The sequence below is a fragment of the Protopterus annectens genome, chromosome 2.part0 (assembly GCF_019279795.1).
Source record: "Protopterus annectens isolate FY-2018-M chromosome 2.part0, PAN1.0, whole genome shotgun sequence".
Classification (NCBI taxonomy): Eukaryota; Metazoa; Chordata; order Ceratodontiformes; family Protopteridae; genus Protopterus; species Protopterus annectens.
This window is the reverse complement of record NC_056728.1, coordinates 721,378,314-721,401,988: the sequence shown is the minus strand read 5'-3', so window position 1 is coordinate 721,401,988 and position 23,675 is coordinate 721,378,314. Positions and strand designations below refer to the sequence as shown.

Here is a 23,675-nt window from a genome sequence, read left to right as displayed (position 1 = left end):
CAATCATACCAAGGTCATTTTAATTCAGAACTATATTAAACACATTTTCTGTGAGATTGCTGTTCAATATCTGACTTACTAAGTTTCAGAAAGAATAAATAACTTTTGTTTTGGGTGAGGTGCCACTTTATCTAACAATTGTGCATAGTGAAAAGCAATACAGATCAGGTAGAAAGTAGTCCTGATATATATATATATATATATATATATATATATATATATATATATATATATGTATGTATATATATTATATATACATAAATGGTATGTACACAGTTCAGTTGTTGTTTGATTTATGTATATTACAAATAAACTACATTCTCATTACTAACAGCTGCAAATGTCTCCTGTAACAGCATGAAATGTAATTCCTAAACACTAATGTATTAAAATTTTTAACACAGTATAATATAAAGTGCCCTGAACATTTTACAATTTTATTTTTTATTCAGTGATAAGTAATAACAGCATTCATAATGGCTGGATTCCAAAACACTGTAGTAATGAGAGCACACAGCTCTTCCATACTGCTCTCTCTATTCCAGACAGTAAAATCAATCCGGCCCCGTGAGATGACATCATGCAGGGAGGGAGCAGGATTCGCCTAATTTAATATCTCACAATCTGAGGCATAGAAATGAATATGACCTGTTACTCACAACAAAGTAACAATGTGATTTAGTATCAGTCAGTGTTAATCAACTGCATTCCCTAGTCTGAGCACAGTGCCAAGGCTAATTGAGGAGGTAGTGAAGATACTGAGCTGGACTGATGTTATAGCTCTCAATGTTCCATCTCCAAAATGAAGGACACTACATCTGATAATATGAAACAAATGGGCCACATATAGAACACTTACTAATGGCTTGCTAACAGATTCAACTAGAAAGCTCAAAGGACTGTTAAAATATGTTACAATGGATTCACTTTAGAAGCTCGAAATACTGAAATATCGAAATTCAGTATTTCGAGCCCATAAAGTGGAATCTTGAAAAGAGCGAAAGCACAGAAGCGCGAATTTCAAAACCTAGAATACCAGAGGTTTTGAATTTCACGCTTCTACGGTTCTGCTGTGGTTACGGATTCAGGTAAGTGTGTGTTTGTTAAGGGTTTTGGTTAGGGGCTGTAGTGTGTGTTAGTGTGTTTTGTTGCTGTGATGTGTGTGCGAGCAGAATGTAGCTTGTGTGGTGGTGTGTGCATGTTTGTGTGAAGTGTAACCTCAGAGTTAAAATATTTAAGTAGGGGGGTGTGGGGGTGCAGGGGGGCATTTATGTAGCAGAGAGCTTGTGTTTGTGTGTGGGGAGGATGCTGTGTGTGTGTGTGTGTGTGTGTGTGTGTGTGTGTGTGTGTGTGTGCAGTAGTAGCGTGAAATTCAAAATCTCCGCTGTGCGAAATTTTGAATTTCGCGCTTCTGAGTTTTCTGTTTCAAAAATTCGACTTTATAGCTTTGAAATACTGAATTTTGACATTTCAGTATTTTGAGGATATAAAATGAATCTGTTACAATATACTTATTAATAAGTTCTTTAGTTGAATTAATATGATTCAGTACCTATTTACCATGTATATCAGTTAAAGAAATCCTAACACTGAATATGTAGCTTACCCTTTTAATGTTGAACTACAAGGAACCCAAAATGAGGAATGTTCCTTGTACTTAGGTAGACCTGAGAGGTATGGCTTAAGTTTTCAGGCAGACCAGCTCCTTCTGTATCACAAAGCTGGTACTGTAGATAGGCATCCTGCATGCAATACTAACACTGTGAAACAGGTGGGGCAGCATGGCCAGAAGGTCATTCAGCAGCACATCTCCATCTATAAAGCAGGAAGATGAATTCAGGCATAACAACCACCATGGTCATCATGCCTACGTGCACCCTGTCAGTGAAGAAGTACACTGATAGTGGGCCACTAGGCCACCGGCGAATGAATATTTTTAAAATACACTAAAACAAGCAACCCCCAGAGGATTTTGGAGGATGGCTCACACTACCTACTACTGTGCATGCACATTGTCATGGCAGACACCCCTCAACTTCCAAGACCTGCAGTATAGCTCCACCTGTATGTGGAACTAAGCACTGTAGGTAGTCTGGCTTCCCAAGTACTGCCTGCAATAACTAGCCCCACATTCTGGTGGAGCTTCCACCTCATTGACGGGCTGTTTTATTCCACTAGGCTTTACCACTGAGTCATACCCATACACTTGCCAATGTACAATGCCAAATTGTTTTGGTGTGGTATGCCCATTTCCCATTTTGGAATCAGGTACAGGGCCTTGGCAATCTCTATTAACATATGCTGAACGGAAAATAGGGTAGCCCTACCTTCTGGACTCAGGCACACAGTAAAAGGCCTAAGCCTTCTAAGATCTGACCATAAATGATTAAAACTGGATATCATACACATCATTCAGACTGAGTGGGAATCCTGCCTTTGATAGTTCAGCTACAACTAACATTCAGAGCTGTACCTCACACATTTCCCTGCGATTTTTAAAACTCTCACTCCTCCCTTATTTAAATATATTATTATTATCTCCATTGTTACACAACTACAAAGTAAAGAGAAAAATCAAATGCTGAGGTTGGAGAGTTGGCAGGGGTTGGATGCTTGGCATAATGGAGAAGGTGTTTATCTTATAGAAGTATAGGGTTCAATTCTCAGCTTTGTGGGAAATTGGCTAGGCTTAAAACGACCCACAACAGCAAATAACCTAGTACTCACCTATGAGCATTTACACATAAAAAACACTGACAATAAGCAAAAAGAAACCATACCAAGAAGTGATTTCCCATGGAGATCAGCATTAAGGATTAAACTTGTCAAGTTTAATCATCCTTTGCTTAGAACTCACAAAAGAGTATAGTTACTTGTGTTCTAAATATGCTAAAATCAAGGAAACAAAGATAATGTAACATATTTCTTATACAGGTAATGAAGTAGATGCTTTAGCAGTAAACTAATACTTATTAGAAATAAATTCTTAGCCAGTAACAAGAAACCATATATTGTTTGTCATTACAGGCAAACTTTTGATGTATTAGTGCTCAAGAGCATCACTGTGAGATTCACAAGCGTAACAAAATACAGCATATTGCTTAATAATTTTATTGTAACAATGGGTAAGCATTTACTAGAACATATTTCACTGCAAGGCTGATCACATATTGCATATCTTGGTTTGACACATGACTTGTTACAGTTAGGTACATGGCAGCAAGTCTTGCTAATTTTTTTTACTGTTGTGGGATTTGAACATTCTTTCTAATATAAATGTAAACTGTCCAAGCTCTGGAAGTAAAGCAGGGAATGATTTAGTATCGTAAAAGTTGTATAAGTAATCAGGTGTGTTGGGGCAGAGGGATAAATCACAGAGTCTGACCCAATTGAACCAAGTTTGAGTAACAGTTCATGCACCTGTTGGTACCGGATTGGAAAGGAGAAAATAATGATGTGGCTTCACCCACTCACGTTTCCCTGGAAAGAAAGTATGGGTGACATGCAGATGGGAGACAGACTACTCTCTGAAGTCCTGGTAGAGACTGGAATTTCAATTTGGGCATGTGGGATGGCCTGAGCTAATAGTTATCTTATGACTCAAGGTGGGTACATTCCCACAGGCCACTCCTCATTGTACACCAGCTTACAAGTAGTTATACCATCATGTCAGGGGATAGGGCAATAGCCAAGCAAGGAACCTGCCTCTGTTAGCATCAGTAGCAGTTTGTAAACTGGTCTAATTTTCTGTGGAGAATCCCTATCAACAGCAGCAGCAGCAAAGGGGGCAATGGTGATCCTCATGCAAAAGGGTTAAACATCTGGTTCTCTGTCAAAGACCTTTGGGATTGAGGTGAGATTGGGCTAGTGGATCCACAACCACAGTGGGGTATACATGCCTCAACCACAAGAAAGATGACAACAATAAAAAACAAACAAACAATATATATATATATATATATATATATATATATATATATATATATATATACACATATGGAGGAAGTAGGACATCAATTTGTGAGAATGAATTTATCAGACAGTTTGGAAAATGTGTAGGTAAGCAATCAGTCATTTGGTTAGGTACTGCGCTTTCTCTGTTACACTTGATTTACTGTTAAAAAGAGAAAACTGAAAATTCTTACCAGCGCAGAAAATGCTGTTAGACTCAATCTTTACTTTCCCAATCACTCCTTTAAGGAAATCAGGCCAAGCTAATAGATTGCCTTTCTTGATATCCTCGGGGCAAGATGTACTGAGCAGTTTCACCTAGAAGATAATAATATTAAGATTTATTACTTGAAACTGTGATGAAGCTAATAAGTATGGATTACAAAATGCAAGTTTATACTTCAAAGTGATAGCTATAAAACACGATGTCAGGCAGCATCTTCATGCACTGGGAATGAATTAGGAGCATTTGTAAGTGATGTCAGAAAACAATTTTGCTGTATGCCCAGTTTCAAGAATCGTACCATGCTGCCTTTACATTTTGCTTGTTAACAATTACATTTTTAGCAAAGCTGAACCTGGGGCATGTTAAGGAGTCAAGTCTAAAAAGTTACAACAGTAATTCTTTTAAATATGTAAGTGTGGACTATAACAGATATGATCAAAAGAAAGCTTTAGGCATTTTGCAGAAGCTAGCGCAGATACATTCCACTTTTTCTGAATATAGGTTTTGTGAGGGGAAAGATGAGAAGAAAGATGTACATCTTTTTACTTTCTATTCCTTTGAAAATAGATGTCATTCTACATATAGAAATGTATGCTGACAGCAGATCAAGAATACAGCACACCTTTCAGCTATCCCTGATTTTGCAGAATGTTATTGATTTTGCCACATATTGTTACCCTGTCCCTTGTCAAATGTTTGATTATTAACTAAATCTCTGGAAATTACAGCTGATTATTAATAATGCCAAACATTCAAATTTCATAATTACCGTTTTGAAAGTGCACATTGATGTAAAACATTTTGTTCTAGAAACCATTTTTAAGTGAAAGAATAATATTTAAAAATATCCCAGTTTGTGTGTATCCGTTATTTTTATGTTTTGTTCAGAAATCTTGAGAAAAGAATTTGAGAGACATGACTAACAGTTGCTACATGACTTCCAGTTAACTATACTGGTTTGACTGGATAATATCCAACTGTACACTGACACAGTAAGAAAAAAATAAATATTCTGAGTGATTACTACCAGACTTTCTATTTCTTCCCATTCAATACAATAACCATTCTAAGAGCATGTGGATATGTCAGTCTCAGTAAACTATTAAATTACAAATGATTTATAAGTATTATTATGTCTTTCATTTTATTTTCTACAGTCAACTTGATATTATTAAGGGGCACTGAAAAGCAGGAGTCTATCTCAAAAAGCAACCAGGTAGTAGCCATGGCAGTAATGTAGTTCTGGATGGGAAGCCAGTATGTTACAGGATGCATACCCGAAACTCACAAGCATGATGCATAGAGAGCTAGGAGTAACGCAGAGGCTTCATCGATGAGTTGGCAAACTGGAAGAAACTGAAGAAGTTGGTAAAAATTCACACGACAAGAGGAAAATGTGATATTGCACACAGAAGACATCTGTTGCAAATAGAACTGAAGAACCAATAACTGTGTCAATTTATCACTTTCAATGTACAGCACTTGTGTGTAATTAGTGAAAACTGCATGCCAGAATTCAGGGGGTAGTTTTACCTCCAATGATCAGTTGTTTTTATAAGGACTCAAATCTAAACTATGAGGCTAAAAATTACATGCATAAACAGAAGTTTCTAAATTCCTTTAGAAAATATGTACTGTCTTGAATAAATAGCAGTCTCTTTGAGGCTATGATAAATGTCATGACATAGCCTTACCAAAGAGCATTAGTCATTGCAGATCATTGCTTTTGCACTACTAAGAGAGAAGATAGGCATGGCTGAAAGAGTTGTACTATATTTATCAAAACAGAATCTGCAGATTCCTGCCTTATCAAGGCTGACTCACAGATTCTATCCTTCACTGAAAAAGAACACTGTGTTCTGTAAAGCTATTGCTTCTGCACCTTCTCTTTAATCAGGAAATAGAGGCCATTTTCAAAATCATATTCCAATAATGGTTTTAGAATGAAAAAAAAACTGTTTCAATGAAATATGGACCTTTTAGATACAAAGTACCCCATGGTACAGTGTACTGTGCATTCAGACTGCTAGTGCATATTATAGCAATAACCCACGCCTGGGTGTGGGTAATGCGGGATTTAACCACGGTTGGTGTGGTTTGGTCCCAAGGGCAAAGCCCGAGGGACCAAACAAAGACAACCGTGGTTAAATCCCGCATTACCCACACCCAGGCATGGGTTATTGCTATTATACTATGACATTATTTAAGAAAAGAAACAATTACTTTTCTTAAATAATGGCATTGTATAATGCCTCTTTGCTGCCCTTCCCCAGCTGTCTGGCATCCGCGGCAGTTCTGATGTACTGCGCATGCCTACACAGTACATCAGAGCTGTGGCCAAAAGCAACGGAGAAAGCAAGATCTCCGTTGCTTTTTTACTGTTTTGCTATGTTAAATGGGATTAACATAGCGAGACAGCTTTAAAATAAGCAACGGAGATGTCTGTTGCTTATTTTAAAGCTGTCTCGCTATGTTAAACCCATTTAACATAGCGAAACAGTAAAAAGCAATGGAGAGCTTGCTTTCTCCATTGCTTTTTTTTTTAAACCTGTCTCGCTTTGGTAAATGGGTTTAACGGAGATCTCCGTTGCTTATTTTATAGCTGTCTCGCTATGTTAAACCCATTTAACATAGCGAGACAGGTTTAAAAAAAAAAAAGCAACGGAGAAAGCAAGATCTCCGTTGCTTTTTACACTATTGTCGCTATGTTAAAGGAGTTTAACATAGCGAGACAGCTTTAAAAAAAGCAACGGAGATCTCCGTTGCTTTTTTAAACCTGTGTCACTATGTTAAACTCTTTTAACATAGCGAGAGAGTGTTTTAAAAAAAGACTTATACTAATGGAAAAAGTCCGGGCGACCGGACCTTTTTCCATTAGTATAAGTCGATTTACAACATACACGCTGGCCACCCAGCGTGCACGTTTTGGAATATTAATAGGGGGTCATGGTATAATAGTTCAATTTCTACATGGTTTTAAAAAGAATATATCAGCATATAGAATCAACAGTTGCAGTACAGATCCATATCTATGTGGAACTAGATACTATAGGTAGTCCAGCCTCCCATGCAGATGATCCATCAGTGAAAATTACAGATTCCTTAAACTCTGTTTTGTATTTCCTCAGCACCAGAAAGGTTCCACAAATATGTTGCACAGATAAGTGAATGTTTAGAAGGTGTAGAAGTAGCCCCACACGGAGTTAATGCTCTCGCCAGACAAACCGATATAGTAATCCAACACAAATGAGTGAACGGCAAGAGCAAAACAATGAAGGGAGTGCAAAAACACATCCGCTGGAAACAGCGTGATACCAAAACCACTGTCTATATAACAAGTAATCCACAGGATATACGAACGTTAAATGCAACTAAAATAAACTGGATCTGGAAAAATAGATAAATAAAACTAAATATTTATTAAGTGCACAACAGGTTAGCGCTTTCGCCAACTAGCTTCATCAGACCTGATTCCAACATCTCATGTCTGGATTTAAATACATAAAAGTGCGGGAAAATAAAACACTCTTAAAGGTACAAGCCTCATAACTCACAATTAAAATGTACACCAAAACAAATCAAAAAGATCTGGTGTATCATATGTTAAGTAAAAAAGTCTTTAAAGTCTTTAAAGTCTAAAAAGACTTCTGTGTGATAGACTACCTGCTGAACTGTTAGCAAGTCAAACACGGTACATTAGATATGGTACCTATCCTTGCAATCATTGCAGCTACTGTAAATTTATCTCCAGGGAACAGTTATTTACACATCCTACTGTTAATTTTTCTTTTGTACCCAGGTTTGAGGCCACCTGTGTAATCACAGGTCTAATATACTTAGCAACATGCGAATCTTGATCTGCTTTCTACATTGGTCTCACTAAGAGAAAATTAAAGAATAGAATCTACAACCACCAATACGATATTAAAAATAAAAATTAATTAAATGCATTGGCCAGACATGTCATGTCTCATCCTAATCATTCTTTTGTATTTAGGGTGCTACAGGTTGTAGAACAGAGTAGAAGAGGCGGAGACTATATGAGCCTCTTAGAATCAAAAGAATTACATTGGATCTTTAAGCTGAGGGGACATTATCCCCCAGTTTTAAATATGTATGTTTCCCTGAGGTCACGCCTTGCTTCACGTAGATAATGTTTGCTATGGTTCATGATTAAATCCAAAGTTGAGTTCAGATTTTATAGATTCTACAGTCTTTTATATATATACATTTCATGTGCATAAATATTTAGCTATATACATATATATATATATATATATATATATATATATATATATATATATATATTTTATACATATTTTTTACACATATTTCCATATCATCTTATATTTATATCCATCTTAGTTTTTATATATTCATAAAAGCAAGTTCATAATTGGCTTTGACTATGCTACATATACGTATTTATCAAATAGACTATTTATGTATAGTTCAACATATTTAATTAGATAGCTAGTTGTTTTTATAAATACTGACACTGTTTAGAGTTGGAATTTCTACCACTATCTTATGAAGTTACATAACTTTTGAATTTATTTGATATTGCATTTGTTTATATTGCCTAGTTAAACTGACTTAGCATCATTTAGTTTGACAGACATTTATTTATTTACTTATTTATTTACTTCATTAGTTTGTTTGTATGTATATACATTTTCTTCTTATACTGTAGTAATAAATAGGTACCAGGTTTCATGTTATATTTTTATATCCACAGCATTATTTATACATAAATCTACATATGTTTTATACCTTTTTATATATGATTGTTTATATATTAAATAGATTTTTAAAAATATAAAAAAATAAAAATATAAATATACATATATGCACTTTAAGGTTCCTAAGCAGATATAAATAACTATATTTTCTTATAGCATGTTATTGCATTCTATATTAGGAATCGAATATTTTGTAAGCCATCTCTTTAAAAAGACCAGTTTTCTGACTGCTTAATTGTTTAATTAATTATTTGATTAAGTTCAATTATGTGGATGTCTAACTATATAAGTTAACAGCATTTGGTTTGATGTTATGGTCTGAGGAAGCGTATCTTTGAATACGCGAAAGCGCTTACCGTTTGTTTATTAAAGTGTATTCTATTTTTTATTTCGTGGTGAGTCCAAAGTTTTTTGTTACTACTTATTGCCTTGTATTTACTGAGGACTCTCTAGCTGGCGTTGGATTTTCTTTTGGATAAATATTTATTAAGTGCACAACAGGTTAGCGCTTTCACCAGCTAGCTTCATCAGACCTGATTCCAACATCTCGTGTCTGGATTTAAATACATAAAAGTGCGGGAAAATAAAACACTCTTAAAGGTACAAGCCTCATAACTCACAATTAAAATGTACACCAAAACAAATCAAAAAGATCTGGTGTATCATATGTTAAGTAAAACTCAAGTAATATATTAAAACCAACTATACTACTAGAACCTAACGTTAAAAACTCTTATACCATTAGTATTAATGGTGTCAAATCTAACAATCGTAACAAAAGAAAAGCCATCATTCTCATTATGCATGACATAAAAGGCATCCGATATCTGGTGCTTAATAAAAAAAAACATAATAGGAGAGACATACATGAAGTGTACCAATTCATCATAGATACACATACAGCTGATATCTATAGCCTAACTTGATAGATATACAGTATAAAAATACAATGAGAAAATAAAATAAAATAAAAAACAAATACTAAACTTTGTCAACAGCTATAACTTTAATCTTCTCATTCTTAAGAATGGTTGGATGGGAACTTTTCCATTCAACCCAGGGTATATGTCTGACCTAAGTTTCATAATCCAAATAGTCTCTCTGGATTCAGTAAAAGTACCAACATCCCCCCCTCTAATGGTTTTCTGTATCTGCTCTAATATCCTGAATTTAAACATATATTCTATACCTTTATCAATGACATGTTTCACCAGAGCATTGTTTATTGATCCTTTTCTGATGTGATACATATGTTCACGCATTCTATCTCTAAGGCACCTGTTGGTCTTGCCAACATAGAATGCCCTGCAAACTATACAAACGGCTAAATAAACTATATCAGTGGACATACAATTGCCCTTAGCTCGTACTGTAAAATTACCTAATCCGGATGGATGCGCGAATACAGGATCAGGATCAATAAAGGAGCAGAAATTGCAGGCATTACAGGGGGAAGTAGAAAGTACATCATCAGAGATGTGCAAAGTATTTACACTGGAATGACACAACAATCTCTTAAGATTCATTTTGTTTTTGTATATAAATTTCGGTCTGTCCCCTACCACTCTCTTAATTTCAGGGTCCACTGATAAAATATGCCAGTGTGCATTAATAACATCTTTAATTTCTCCCACATCTCGAGTATAAAAAATAGGATAGGTAGCACCACAATAATTGGGCGCTATTCCATCCTCACTATCCATCCTGACAAGATGGTTGGTTCTATCAGAATAATATGGGGCAGCTATATCAGTCCTCAATCCATCTATACTTAACATCCCTCTTTCCAGATCCAACTCACTATAACCATGTGTCCTAAGTCTCTGTTCCAGATCTCCTATCCCTTCCCTAAAACTTAAATCCATTGGAGTATATCGAGATATACGCATGGCTTGTCCACGGACAATGTTCCTATAGACATATCCTGGATGCATACTTTGACGATGTAACAATACATTTGTCAGGATGGATAGTGAGGATGGTAGGGGACAGACTGAAATTTATATATAAAAACAAAATGAATCTTAAGAGATTGTTGTGTCATTCCAGTGTAAATACTTTGCGCATCTCTGATGATGTACTTTCTACTTCCCCCTGTAATGCCTGCAATTTCTGCTCCTTTATTGATCCTGATCCTGTATTCGTGCATCCATCCGGATTAGGTAATTTTACAGTATGAGCTAAGGGCAATTGTATGTCCACTGATATAGTTTATTTAGCCGTTTGTATAGTTTGCAGGGCATTCCATGTTGGCAAGACCAACAGGTGCCTTAGAGATAGAATGCGTGAACATATGTATCACATCAGAAAAGGATCAATAAACAATGCTCTGGCGAAACATGTCATTGATAAAGGTATAGAACATATGTTTAAATTCAGGATATTGGAGCAGATACAGAAAACCATTAGGGGGGGGGATGTTGGTACTTTTACTGAATCCAGTGAGACTATTTGAATTATGAAACTTAGGTCAGACATATACCCTGGGTTGAATGGAAAAGTTCCCATCCAACCGTTCTTAAGAATGAGAAGATTAAAGTTATAGCTGTTGACAAAGTTTAGTATTTGTTTTTTATTTTATTTTATTTTCTCATTGTATTTGTATACTGTATATCTATCAAGTTAGGCTATAGATATCAGCTGTATGTGTATCTATGATGAATTGGTACACTTCATGTATGTCTCTCCTATTATGGTTTTTTTATTAAGCACCAGATATTGGATGCCTTTTATGTCATGCATAATGAGAATGATGGCTTTTCTTTTGTTACATGATTGTTAGATTTGACACCATTAATACTAATGGTATAAGAGTTTTTAATGTTAGGTTCTAGTAGTTTAGTTGGTTTTAATATATTACTTGAGTTTTACTTAACATATGATACACCAGATCTTTTTGATTTGTTTTGGTATACATTTTAATTGTGAGTTATGAGGCTTGTACCTTTAAGAGTGTTTTATTTTCCCGCACTTTTATGTATTTAAATCCAGACATGAGATGTTGGAATCAGGTCTGATGAAGCTAGTTGGCGAAAGCGCTAACCTGTTGTGCACTTAATAAATATTTAGTTTTATTTATCTATTTTTCCAGATCCAGTTTATTTTAGTTGCATTTAACGTTCGTATATCCTGTGGATTATGTGTTATATAGACAGTGGTTTTGGTATCACGCTGTTTCCAGCGGATGTGTTTTTGCACTCCCTTCATTGTTTTGCTCTTGCCGTTCGCTCATCTGTGTTGAATGTTTAGAAGGTATTTGAAACAAAATTGCTATATTAATGTGGAGTCAGCCACAAAAGCATTAGGGCAAGAAACTCTTTCAGCTGCTGAACTGACTAGGGCACCACAAGTTCAAGTTATGTAAGAATAAATGTAAAATAAGTCTGAAAAATCTGAAATACATGGATCATGTTTAAATCTTAATTGGATAAAAAACAAGTATAGTAAAATAAGAGCAGTAATGTAAATTCTAAGGCCAGTAGACAAATGGGCAGTAGAGAGATTTCTAAGAATGATGCTTTATCTTGCAATGTTTGTACTTAGTATGGCTGAAATATCTGTGCCTCTAAGAAAACTTTCTTACTATTACTTTGTATTCACTTTTCCCATGCTGAGTCTGAAAATAGTTCACCTAGATCAGCGCTCTACTTCAGTCAACAAATGGTAAATAAATGAAATTTAAGGAAAAAGTCATTGAGCAAGATGTAGTCTGGAAATGGAACCATGACCTGGAGAAGACTCCAAAGACTAGTTATAGATGCACTAGTATTAAAATACTATGATATGACTAAGCTAACAAGTAGGTACCACAAGATAGTACACAAGTCTTAATCTTTCAAGAGCATAAACTAGATACTTATGGGTAACAATGTAATAGATGGACTAAACAGATATGCTCAGGAAGAAAAGAAACCATTAGGAGCAACATATGGATCTGAGAGATTCTCTCAATACGCATATGGCAAAGATATTTGGATGAGAACAAACTAGTGGGTCCTCCAACACATATTCGGAAAGTTATTGTATAAGACTTCTGTGAGACTGTAGAGGATGATACTTAATCTACAGAAGTATGATATGAAAATGAAATACACATTGAGCAAGGAAGAATGCATAGCAAATACACAGAGTAGAGCATATTAACCAGAGAAGCACAAAACGCTTTTAGAATTGGAGACTTTGTCGGTAATTCTGCATTTGTCAGTGCCAGAAGAAAGGAAAGAAAGACAGTTTCAGAGATATACTGACATGAAAGACTACTTGAAGAAAACTTAGTAGTAATGAAAGAATTTAAGTCTTACTTGTATTTCCAGGCAGAAATGGGTGATATTCTGGATTGATGTTCAAAGTCCCAACCAAATCAGAAATCAAATGTTTGAGACTGTACATGAATTACATCCAGGAAGTGTAAAGTCATGTGACCCTGGAGTTGATATATATAGTTAGGGGGGTATGGGGGGCACAGTCCCCCACATTGGGGGGTGTGGGGGGCACAGCCCCCCACTTATATTAATTTAAAAGAAGAAAATAAAACAAAAAGTACACATTTTAAATGAAAATAGGTGGGAGCTTTGCCTCTACACCCCCCTAACTATATATATCAACTCCAAGGTTGCACAACTTTGGGGAGGGGGACAACTCCCTGTTAATTGCACTAATTGATTTTCGATCAAATGTGCTGTCGACCAAATGAGTTTTGATCAAATGTGCTGTCGATCAAAAGTAGTAGACCCATAGATATATATATATATATATATATATATATATATATATATATAGCTATAAATAGAGATATATAAAAACTTGAGAAACTTTTGCTATTTTGGAAGTAAAACAGAAGCTAGGCTATTCAAGCCTAGGTTCATGGATTGGGGAACTCCTTAACTCATCCCCCACTCACCATACCAGTTAAATAATAAGCGTGGGTTCACTTTAAGTTATTTTTTGATGAAGTTCAACTGAAAACTTTACAATGAATGAAAGCACTCAAAATGTGATTTAAATAAATGAAAGACTGAACAAAACATCAAGAACAGCCTAGCATCTATATTCCTTCCAAAATAGCAAAAGTTTCTTAAGTTTTTATATATTGTTTCTACAGGGGGACTATATTATAACATCGAAGTCTTAAAACTTCGAATGCTATAATATTGAACCATTTAGATCAAAAGACTATAACAATGAACACTCAGAATAGCAAATTTTTTCCCAGGGAAAAAATTCACTGCTCCGACAAACATACACACAAAACAAGCACACCAAAATAAATAATCTACACACATACACTTCACAAAACCCTACACTAAACCATACATACACTACTAGCTATCCACTTACCTTAACCCAACCCTAACCCTAAGGTCCCTAACTATCGCACACTCACCTTACCCACTCCCTAACCCTAAAGTCCCTATCGCACACTCACCTTACCTGCTCCCTAACCCTAAAGTCCCTATCGCACACTCACCTTACCCACTCCCTAACTCTAAGGTCCCTATCACACACTCCCCTTACCCACTCCCTAACCCTAAGGTCCCTATCAGACACTCACCTTACCCGCTCCCAAACCCTAAGGTCCCTATCGCACACTCACCTTACCCGCTCCCTAACCTTCAGGTCCCTATCACACACTCACCTTACCCGGTCCCTAACCCTAAGGTCCTTAACTATCACACACTCACCTTAACCCAATCTGTCCACACACTTACCTTAACCTGGTCCGTAACCTTCGCTCCACAGTTGAGGAAATAGTGAAGCTGCAGAAACGGCCCACCGAATACTTTCCCTAGGAAAGTATTCGATATTCTGCAGCTTTGCTATTTTCAGCATTCGGTGCATAGGGTTCTATATTATAACATTCGAAGTTTTAAGACTTCGATGTTATAATATAGACCCCACATACACACACACACACACACACACACACACACACACATATATATATATATATATATATATATATATATATATATATATATATATATGCAAACACACACACACACACACACACACACACACACACACACACACACACACACACACACACACACACACACACACACACACACACATCTATTGTCTTGTTTCATCCAATTCAGTATCCCTCTATCCATCCCTAAGATGTTGCTTGATATAGTAAAAATGGTATTTAAATGCAAATAAAGGCAGCTGCTTTAAGAAAATGGTGTAGTTATCAGAGCGTCATGGCTGTATCAGCCAGTAAGCTCATTCATTTAATGACACCTGATGTGTGTTATATAAAAGAAGGGGTTCTAATACTACAAATTCAGTCAAGTTGGCCTGTTATAGAGGTGGATGTTATGTCCAGAACAAGCATTCTAGTTGCTGTACCTACAATATATAAAGAATATTCATGGAATGTTCAGAAAGAGATGTAGACATCTTTCTGAAGGGAGAATCTGATTGAACCTCTGGCAAAGGAGATCCTGCCAGAAAGCTCCTGCATATTGCAAATATATAAATTCTGTGTATTGTTATAGCAAAAAGGAATTATTGGACTTTTACCTGAGTTTGTTAGATTTTATTTTATGGGGTCTCTTGAACTTTGACCCAAAAGGTACTGTGAAACAGACAAGAAAACTGCATGTTTTCAGTTATATTTCAGAAAGTGTTTGGTGCAAAAACTCTTCATAATATTTCAGTTAATTGTGCTGGCAAATTCTGCACTACTGTTTTTAAGTTTTGGTCCTACAACAAAACTCTGTGCACTTTATGGACTTCTGGACTTCAGTGCTCTTAATACTGACAATTTTTGTAACAGTTTTGCCATCCATGAAACATTTAACAGGCTGTTATCCAGACAGCCATGATGGTGATTTGTGCTCTCTTCAGTAATCATGCAATAAGAGTATCTTTTATTTATGAACCCAACCCCTGCCTTCTGGTGATGATGTCAGCAATTGACACTTGCATATATGCTACCCCACATGTGCTGACAGGGGCTACACTCATTGGCTTGGGTGGCCATGCCCTTATCTTCCTGGCCTGGCCATTCACTAAATGTTGAATGTCTGCTTTCCAGTGGGACCTTCTAAATGGAGATACAGTGAAAGCTGGGTGAGACTCATTATCCCTTCACCCCAAGATGGACACACCAGTTCTCCCTGCCTCTGCTGTCAAGCAGCTAAGCTACTAATCAAACACTGATCACCTGCACTATAGTCAGGGCTTTATGCCTCTTTACTACTGCCACAAGCAGGGCAGCAGGCATTTTTGACAAAACGTAAGCCAAAGTCTTGATTTCCTTTTTTTTTCACTGTCATACTGTTTGAGCCAATTTACCCCACCTAGAGAGAAAACATTCCTCTAGTAACAATGACATTTAATAGTCATTCCTGTAATGTGAGCTTTGTTAGGTGGAGTGCATCTACATCTTGTCTGCTGGTGTAAACAAAGCCTGAGCCAAACTGACTACAGTGGAAATAAAAGATACATATTTACCATAACGGTAGATCTGTGCTGCCTTGCTTTGTTTGGTTCAAGCATTGGGTTATTGGATCCAACTAGATTTGACTTTGACGATTTTTCAAGCTTGTATCCAGGGTCTGACTCCTACCCCTACCTATAATTCCCTGTAGTCCCCAGATTACCTCAGATTGAGTTTGATTGTTAATAGTTAGAAATCTGTACTTGGAAACATAAAAAACAGGCTCACCCAACCATCATAACTGACAAATAGGACACAAGTAAAGACAGCAGAGAAAACTGCCCAAAAGACAAGGTCCCTGGTTAGGTCCAAACATCAAGCCAGGAATCAGAGAAAGACAATTTAGGATAGGGACGAATGGGGGGATGTTGAACTGGAAGAAAAAGATCTAGTGTTATGGTAAGTACATCATTTCCATATCTGCTGTTGTTTTTTTTGTTCAATTCAAGCACTGTGGCAGATTCCCAGATGTGGGTGGTATCAAGGAAGGATACTTCTGAGAATGGCTGAGACAAAGGATGTACAGGACCTGGAATGTACATCCAACTTGTAGTCACACAAAAGGTATGAACGGCAGACCATGTACCTGCTGCACAGATCTCATCGATGGAATCCCTACTCAGAAAAGTAGTGCGATTAGCCGCTGGTCTAGCAGAATGAGCCTTTGGTATGCCATGCAAAGCCAATCCCCTCTTTTTATAAATAAATGCAATACAGTCAGAAAGCCACCTGGACAGAGTGACTTTAGAGACTCCTTGATCCAATTTAGCTTTTGAAAAGACAAGGAAGAGTTGATCAGACTTTCTGATATCCTTTGTCCTGTGCAAATAAAACCTGAGTTGATGATGAACATCTGGCATGTGTAAAATATATTCCCCTTTATTTTAGAACTTTGGGAAAAACACCGGAAGATTTATAGTTTTATTAAGGTTTGCTTCAGAGGCAACCTTAAGAAAGAAGTGGAGATTTATTCTCAAACACACTATCTTTATGACAAAACAGGTACAAAGGCTTGCATAATAAGGCTTGTAGCGATGAGATCCTCCTGACAGATGTTAATAGTTACGAAAAAGAGTTTTCCAAGAAAGAAATTTTAGATCTATGGCAGGCACAGACTAAAAAGGAGTTTTTTGAAAACTTTGCAGCATGATAGCAATATCCCAGAGGGAACCAGATCCCTAATTTGAGGCCTTAAAAGGAAGGTTCCTTTCAAAAAAGCTTTGGAAATCTTTAGAGAAGCAACAGAAGCCTGATTCTGCCTCACATGAAAATTGGGAATGGCTGCTAACTGTACTTTAACAGTTGATAAACTAAATCGTTTTTGAAACAATTGCACCGACAATGTAAAATCGATGGAAGAGGAGGCCAGAAAGGGACTAAATTTCCAGAGCAGGATCATATAGTAATTTTTTTCAATTTGCTAAGGTAAACAATTCTGGTATTTGGCTTTTGTGTGGAGGGTACAATTTGAAGAACTGGGGTAGACAGCCTAGGCCATTGTTAAAATTGGAGAAACCATGTGGTCAATTTCAGGATTTTCAGTTCTTAGTGAGGCTGACCAGGCTGGTGAAACAGAAGGTCTGGATAAGGGTCCTCCAGGGAGGATGCATTAGATGAGGCCAGAGAAAGGGGAACCAAACCCACCAGGTCCAAAAGGGAACAATAAGGATAACATTGGCCTTACACTTCCTGGTTTTCAGAAGAAACTTGTGCGACATCCCCATGCTGGGCCAGTAATCAAGGGAGCCTGAATCCTCACCACTGACACTGGAGAGGGATGTTCACTTGGAATACAAACGGATACACTCAGAATTTCCAGATGCAGACCTCTCTGCATCAAGCACAATTTCTCTTAAGAGCACCCAAGGACACACTCAGTCCAGGGCTGGTTTCCCTCTATTTCTATCCAGACCCCCAATAAGACTCCTCACTGGGACAGTGTAGAGTTGAGTCCTTAGCTAGGGTTACAAGCTAAGCCCTCCCACACCCTCTCTGTGACACCAGTGCTTTCTATCTCTGCTTCAAGCAGCTGACACACACACTGTTTGAGATTTGATTTACACACACACACACACACACACACACACACACACACACACACACACACACACTTGGGAAAGGCTGGCACAAATTCACCCGCTGTGGCCACTTCTTCCCAGACTATAATGTAGTTGCTACCAGAACCCCTGCCAGCTACATTAAGGTTCTTACAAGGGTACTCAATTATACTGAGTGAAAATAATTTTAATAGAAATGGTAATGTTAACCAAACAGCCAGGCTTCAGGAGTGGCCACCGTTATCACCAAATAAATATATGCAAATGCTCTCAAAACTTAAAATATTTTCTAAAAGGGACCAGCCACAATGAACAGTTTAAATATATTTAATAATACATAATAAAAGAACAAGAAAATTCTATTTACAGCAAACACCAGAGTTTTAGTCACAGGGAATAATAAAAATAACACTGATGGAAACTTTCACACAGTTATAGAAAAACAGTATTTAGCTAGTCTCACTATATATTCCTGATTGACGAAAATAATTACTGTACCTACTTAATAAATAGAGCAAGTCAAGATGGGTGAGTTTTCCTTGTCAGATCCAAGACAAGATGCAGAATGCTGCTGAGACTTCAGGCCCCTCTAATACTAAAACATAATTTCTGTACAGAATGACATTACATACATCTGGTCATCTGACTCTGTTTCCCACACTATCCCCTATCACTGGAAGCTGACAAGGTTTTAGCACCTATGTGTTACCATACATACAGAAAAAACTTTGCTCAGATTAGCTGCAGCTGTTGGAAGTCATAAAACAATAAAACCACTTCACTCTTCCTACAGGAGCTACCAGCTATTCTCTTGCACAGACATTACATCTCTGGCTCATTTCAAAACTGTGGGATAACATCTTTATGACTTAACCCATAAAGTAATTTAATTTCAAGAATATTTTGCAAAGTCAGATGGATTAAGATTAACCTCTTCACTTCCAGTATATGCGGTTGCAATGTATACATTTAAACAGTTACAATAATGCATGTACATCTCTTCTACTTCCAGCAAGGCACACTGTTGATATATTTTAACACAGGCAAACCTCGCAAATACATTTTCAAATATAAGCATCTGTACAAATCAGTTTGATACACAAATGACATATAATTCGTTACAAATTGTACATTTTTTTCTTTTCAAAAATGTCTCATTACTGTGAATATCTCTCATGCATTTGTTCTTAAATTCTTATAAGCTGTATCTTATAGTAATCTATTTTTATGCAATGTACCAGTAGATAGTGGAGCTTTTCTCCTCGGGCCTCTGCTGAAAATGGACTTGTATCCAGCCAGACTAGCCCGGTCAACAAATGTAAAATAAAATAAAAAAATAAATAAAATTCAAGCTAGCTGTGCTGGCACAAGTTATACATTTGTTGCCCTACTTCTCTTAGCATGGCTGGCAGTACTGTGCACTGTCACAACTTGGTTATCAGAAGGAAGGGTGGAAAAGCATAAAGAAGGCTCAAGGGGCCAATTGTAGACTAGACTGTCCCTCAGTGACTGTCCTAGAAGAGGGATTAGGGCAAAGTAACTGTTGTGCTTGTTGTTTAGGTATGAAACAAAAAGACTGCAGCAAGGTTGGCCCCGGTGACTGAAAATATGTGTCACCACTGTTTGATTGATGGACCACTCATGGGGCAGAAGAATAGATCTCCTCAGTTTGTGTGCCAGAACACTATAAGTTTCCAGGATGTGCATTGCAGTTAGAAGGTGATTGGAAGACATCACCCATTGCCATATTCTAATGGCTTCCTGGAACAGTGGATATGACTGAGCTCCTCCCTGCTTGTTGATACACCAGACTACTGCTATGTTGTCCATCTGAAGATCAGACCCTCAGAGAAGGAGGCCTGAAAGGCCTGTAATGCTAGGGTGTTTTGAAGCCTTCAGTAGTGTTGCATGGTTGCATTCAGGCATGCTGACAGATTTAAATGTCAGTGCCTGCTGCCCTAGCTGTGCCATCAGCTACGTTACAAAGCAGACACATGGATACATTAGTTATTGAGTGGAAGGCAGATAACTAGGACTCCACAGACTTCTGGATGTCCACAGGTAGGTTACCTGAGAGGGATTTGTCAACTCCTTCATCAAGTCAATCTGAAAACAGGTCATACGATACGTAAAGCACCAGACTGTAGAACAAACCAGACCTCACACCACAAGTTCCAGGCCAGATGAATTCACTCAGTTTAGTACATAGACTGATTTATTAAAATAAAAAAATAACTTCTGCAGTAAAAGTTAACAGCAAAACTTCAAAATCTAATATCATTAAGAACAAATAACACTTCTCTGGTGCCTCGACTTTCAGAAAAGCCTTTTCAGAATACATATTTCTGCAAGTAAGCATACACTTAAATACTTGCATTTAATCAATTAAATAATCATCCAATTAAAAATTCACTAAAAAAGCCAATTAAAAAGGTTAACTTAATATTCTTTTTAACCTTCTTATATTAAATGTTTCCAAGAGAATTCCCTATTCAAACCTCTTGGAAACCTTGTATCATATTTTAAAATAAATATTGCCTCCTTCTTGATCAAGTGTTCCTTAATTTTTTCATCTGTACTAAACCTAGTATTCACTTGTTCCAAAACAGTTGCCTGTAACCCCTGTGGGTCTCCATTATGGCGTTCCTTAAAGTGCATAACTACAGGACTCTGAAATCTTTGCTGTGAGAAGGAAGTTCAAAATGCAGCTAATATGTTCATAGAAAGAGGCTATGAGCTAGAGAAAGTATGGCTGGGGTATAATAAAGTAATTTATTAAAAAGTAAACAAAGCACAGAACATAATAATGCAGAAAAAAGAATGCTGAAGAAAAAGAAAATGAGTTATATTTTGTGTCTAAGTATACTAATTTTTCTAATATTTTAGAGAAAATATGTATTATTGGTCTTATATACAGAAAGAAAAATCCTGCCTAAAAATATGAAACTTTGTTTTTCATATGAGAGGCAGGAGTCTTAAAGACATGTTAGTACATGGAAAATTTGAGATACCAAAAAAAATATAGAAAATAACATAATGAGATAAGAAACATTTCCATGTGATAATTGCACAGTATGCAAATATATAGTGGATAGTTTTGAAAGTATTAACGGAAAGAAGTTTGACAGGAGAGGCAACTACACTTGCAATAGTGAAAATATTATATATAGTTTAAAATGCCCTTGTTTTATATTGAGGAAAGCAGGAGAAGCCTTGCTGCAAGATTAAAAGAGCATATAAGGGACATCAAGAAGCAAAGATTTCAGAGTCCTGTAGTTATGCACTTTAAGGAACACCATAATGGAGACCCACAGGGGTTACAGGCAACTGTTTTGGAACAAGTGAATACTAGGTTTAGTACTGATGAAAAAAATAAGGAACACTTAAGAAGGAAGGAAGCAATATTTATTTTAAAATATGATACAATGTTTCCAAGAGGTTTGAATAGGGAATTCTCTTGGAAGGATTTAATGTAAGAAGGTTAAAAAGAATATTAAGTTAACCTTTTTAGTTGGCTTTTTTAGTGAATTCTTAATTGGATGATTATGTAATTGATCAAATGTATGTATTTAAGTGTATGCTTACCAGCAGAAAGATGTACCCTGAAAAGGCTTTTCTGAAAGTCGAGGCACCATAGAAGTTAAATTTGTTCTTAACTGTATTAGAGTTTGAAGTTTTGCTGTTAACTTTTACTGCAGAAGCTATTTTTTTATTTTAATAAATCAGTCTGTGTACTAAACTGAGTGAATTCATCTGGCCTGGAACTTGTGGTGTGAAGTCTCATTTGTTCTATAGTGTGGTGCTTTATTTATAGACAGTGAATAGTTTGTGAGACTGCCAAGACTGTTTAAAGAATTGGAAATGGATTCCAGCCAAAGAACTTTGGATAATTTTTTTTGGTTCCTCCCAGCCAAGAGAAGGAGACGGTCAGGGTTCGTTAACCATGGCAATGATGGTTCTGCTCCAAATGCAGAGTTTGCTACTAGTATATACTCCAGGTGGGATGAGAACAAGCAGAAACGGTCAGTAAATACATTCGCAACAGTGGATAGGAAAATGAATGTTTCTGCAATATCTGAAGTGCAAGATTGATTAGAACAAGCAGAGAGACTGATTTTTAGAGACATCTGTTTTTTTTTTCAACTTACAATGTCTCAATAGATATCAAGAACTAGATATAACACCCAGAGGCTTAAGAGACTTTTATAATCCCTCTCCACCATTTCATTTGACAAGTGAAGCTGACATGGCATTTCATGAATGCTGGGTGGCAGCAGTGCACAGATGTAGTGCTGAGTGGGGCAGCATTCTGGTGGAGAGAGACATGCTGAAGGGGGCTAAGCTGAAATCTGAAATCAAACAAGCTTGTTCAAATATTGCAAGCAAAATCAGTCAGGAAGCCTTTAAAGGCTATTTGCAGAGTGTCTACGATAAACTGTTGACATGAAAAAGAGCTCATTGATTGTAAAAAGAAAAAAACTGTTGAGAGACATTCCAGATTATGAACGCAAGTAAGCATTCGTTTTTTGTGACCAACCTGGGTTACAACAAGGGAATAAGACAAGAAGTTGGCAGGATCAATAACGTGGCACCGTATATAATTCCCGAACCAACAAACAGGGAAAATGGACATAATAAAATGGGACTTTCTAATAATATAAATGTGAGTGGTTTTGAATATATTGTAAATTTGTCTGTGTGCATTATTAGTGATGAAGAAAAAAACGTTTTACATAGTGATTTGAAATTTTTCCCAATGTCTCTTCCAAGAATGTATGAGTTAAAGGAGGAAGTATTTAACTATGTTCACAAGTTACATTTAATAGATATCTTTCAAAATCAAACAAAAAATGTAGAAGCAGATGTGAACAATGTAAGTTTTGTAGCTGCTGCAAGTAATGAAGAGAGTTTTTTCTTGTAATTCTGACTTAGAATGCAATGTTTATAGTCATTTTCATACTAGTGGTGTTTCTTATAAAAGCAAATTTATGCCTTCTTTTAAGTATGACAAAATTTAAATGTTTCATCATATGTTAAATTATGCAAAAGAGCAAGAGTGCAAAAAGTTTTTTAGAAGTGAAATTCAATATAATATGACGAATGGGTGACCTTAAAAAAATTTAAGGGAAAGAAAGGAACTCGTATTCAAGCGTGCGGATAAAAGGGGACAGCTAGTAATAATGGATTACACACAATATGTAAATATGTGTCTAAAGCATTTAGAAAATGATAAAATATATGAAAAAAAATAT

At 36.5% G+C, this 23,675-nt stretch overlaps 1 protein-coding gene across 3 annotated transcripts in view; it reads right to left on the bottom strand.

Annotated features, from left to right (window-relative positions):
* SVEP1 (sushi, von Willebrand factor type A, EGF and pentraxin domain containing 1) overlaps nucleotides 1–23,675 on the bottom strand; it is a 2,252,988-nt gene that overhangs the window by 874,296 nt on the left and 1,355,017 nt on the right. For all 3 annotated transcript variants that reach the window (XM_044061036.1, XM_044061037.1, XM_044061038.1), the window contains exon 29: nucleotides 4,146–4,269. In XM_044061036.1, coding sequence (XP_043916971.1) covers nucleotides 4,146–4,269 — 124 coding nt within the window. The remainder of the gene's footprint in view (nucleotides 1–4,145; nucleotides 4,270–23,675) is intronic.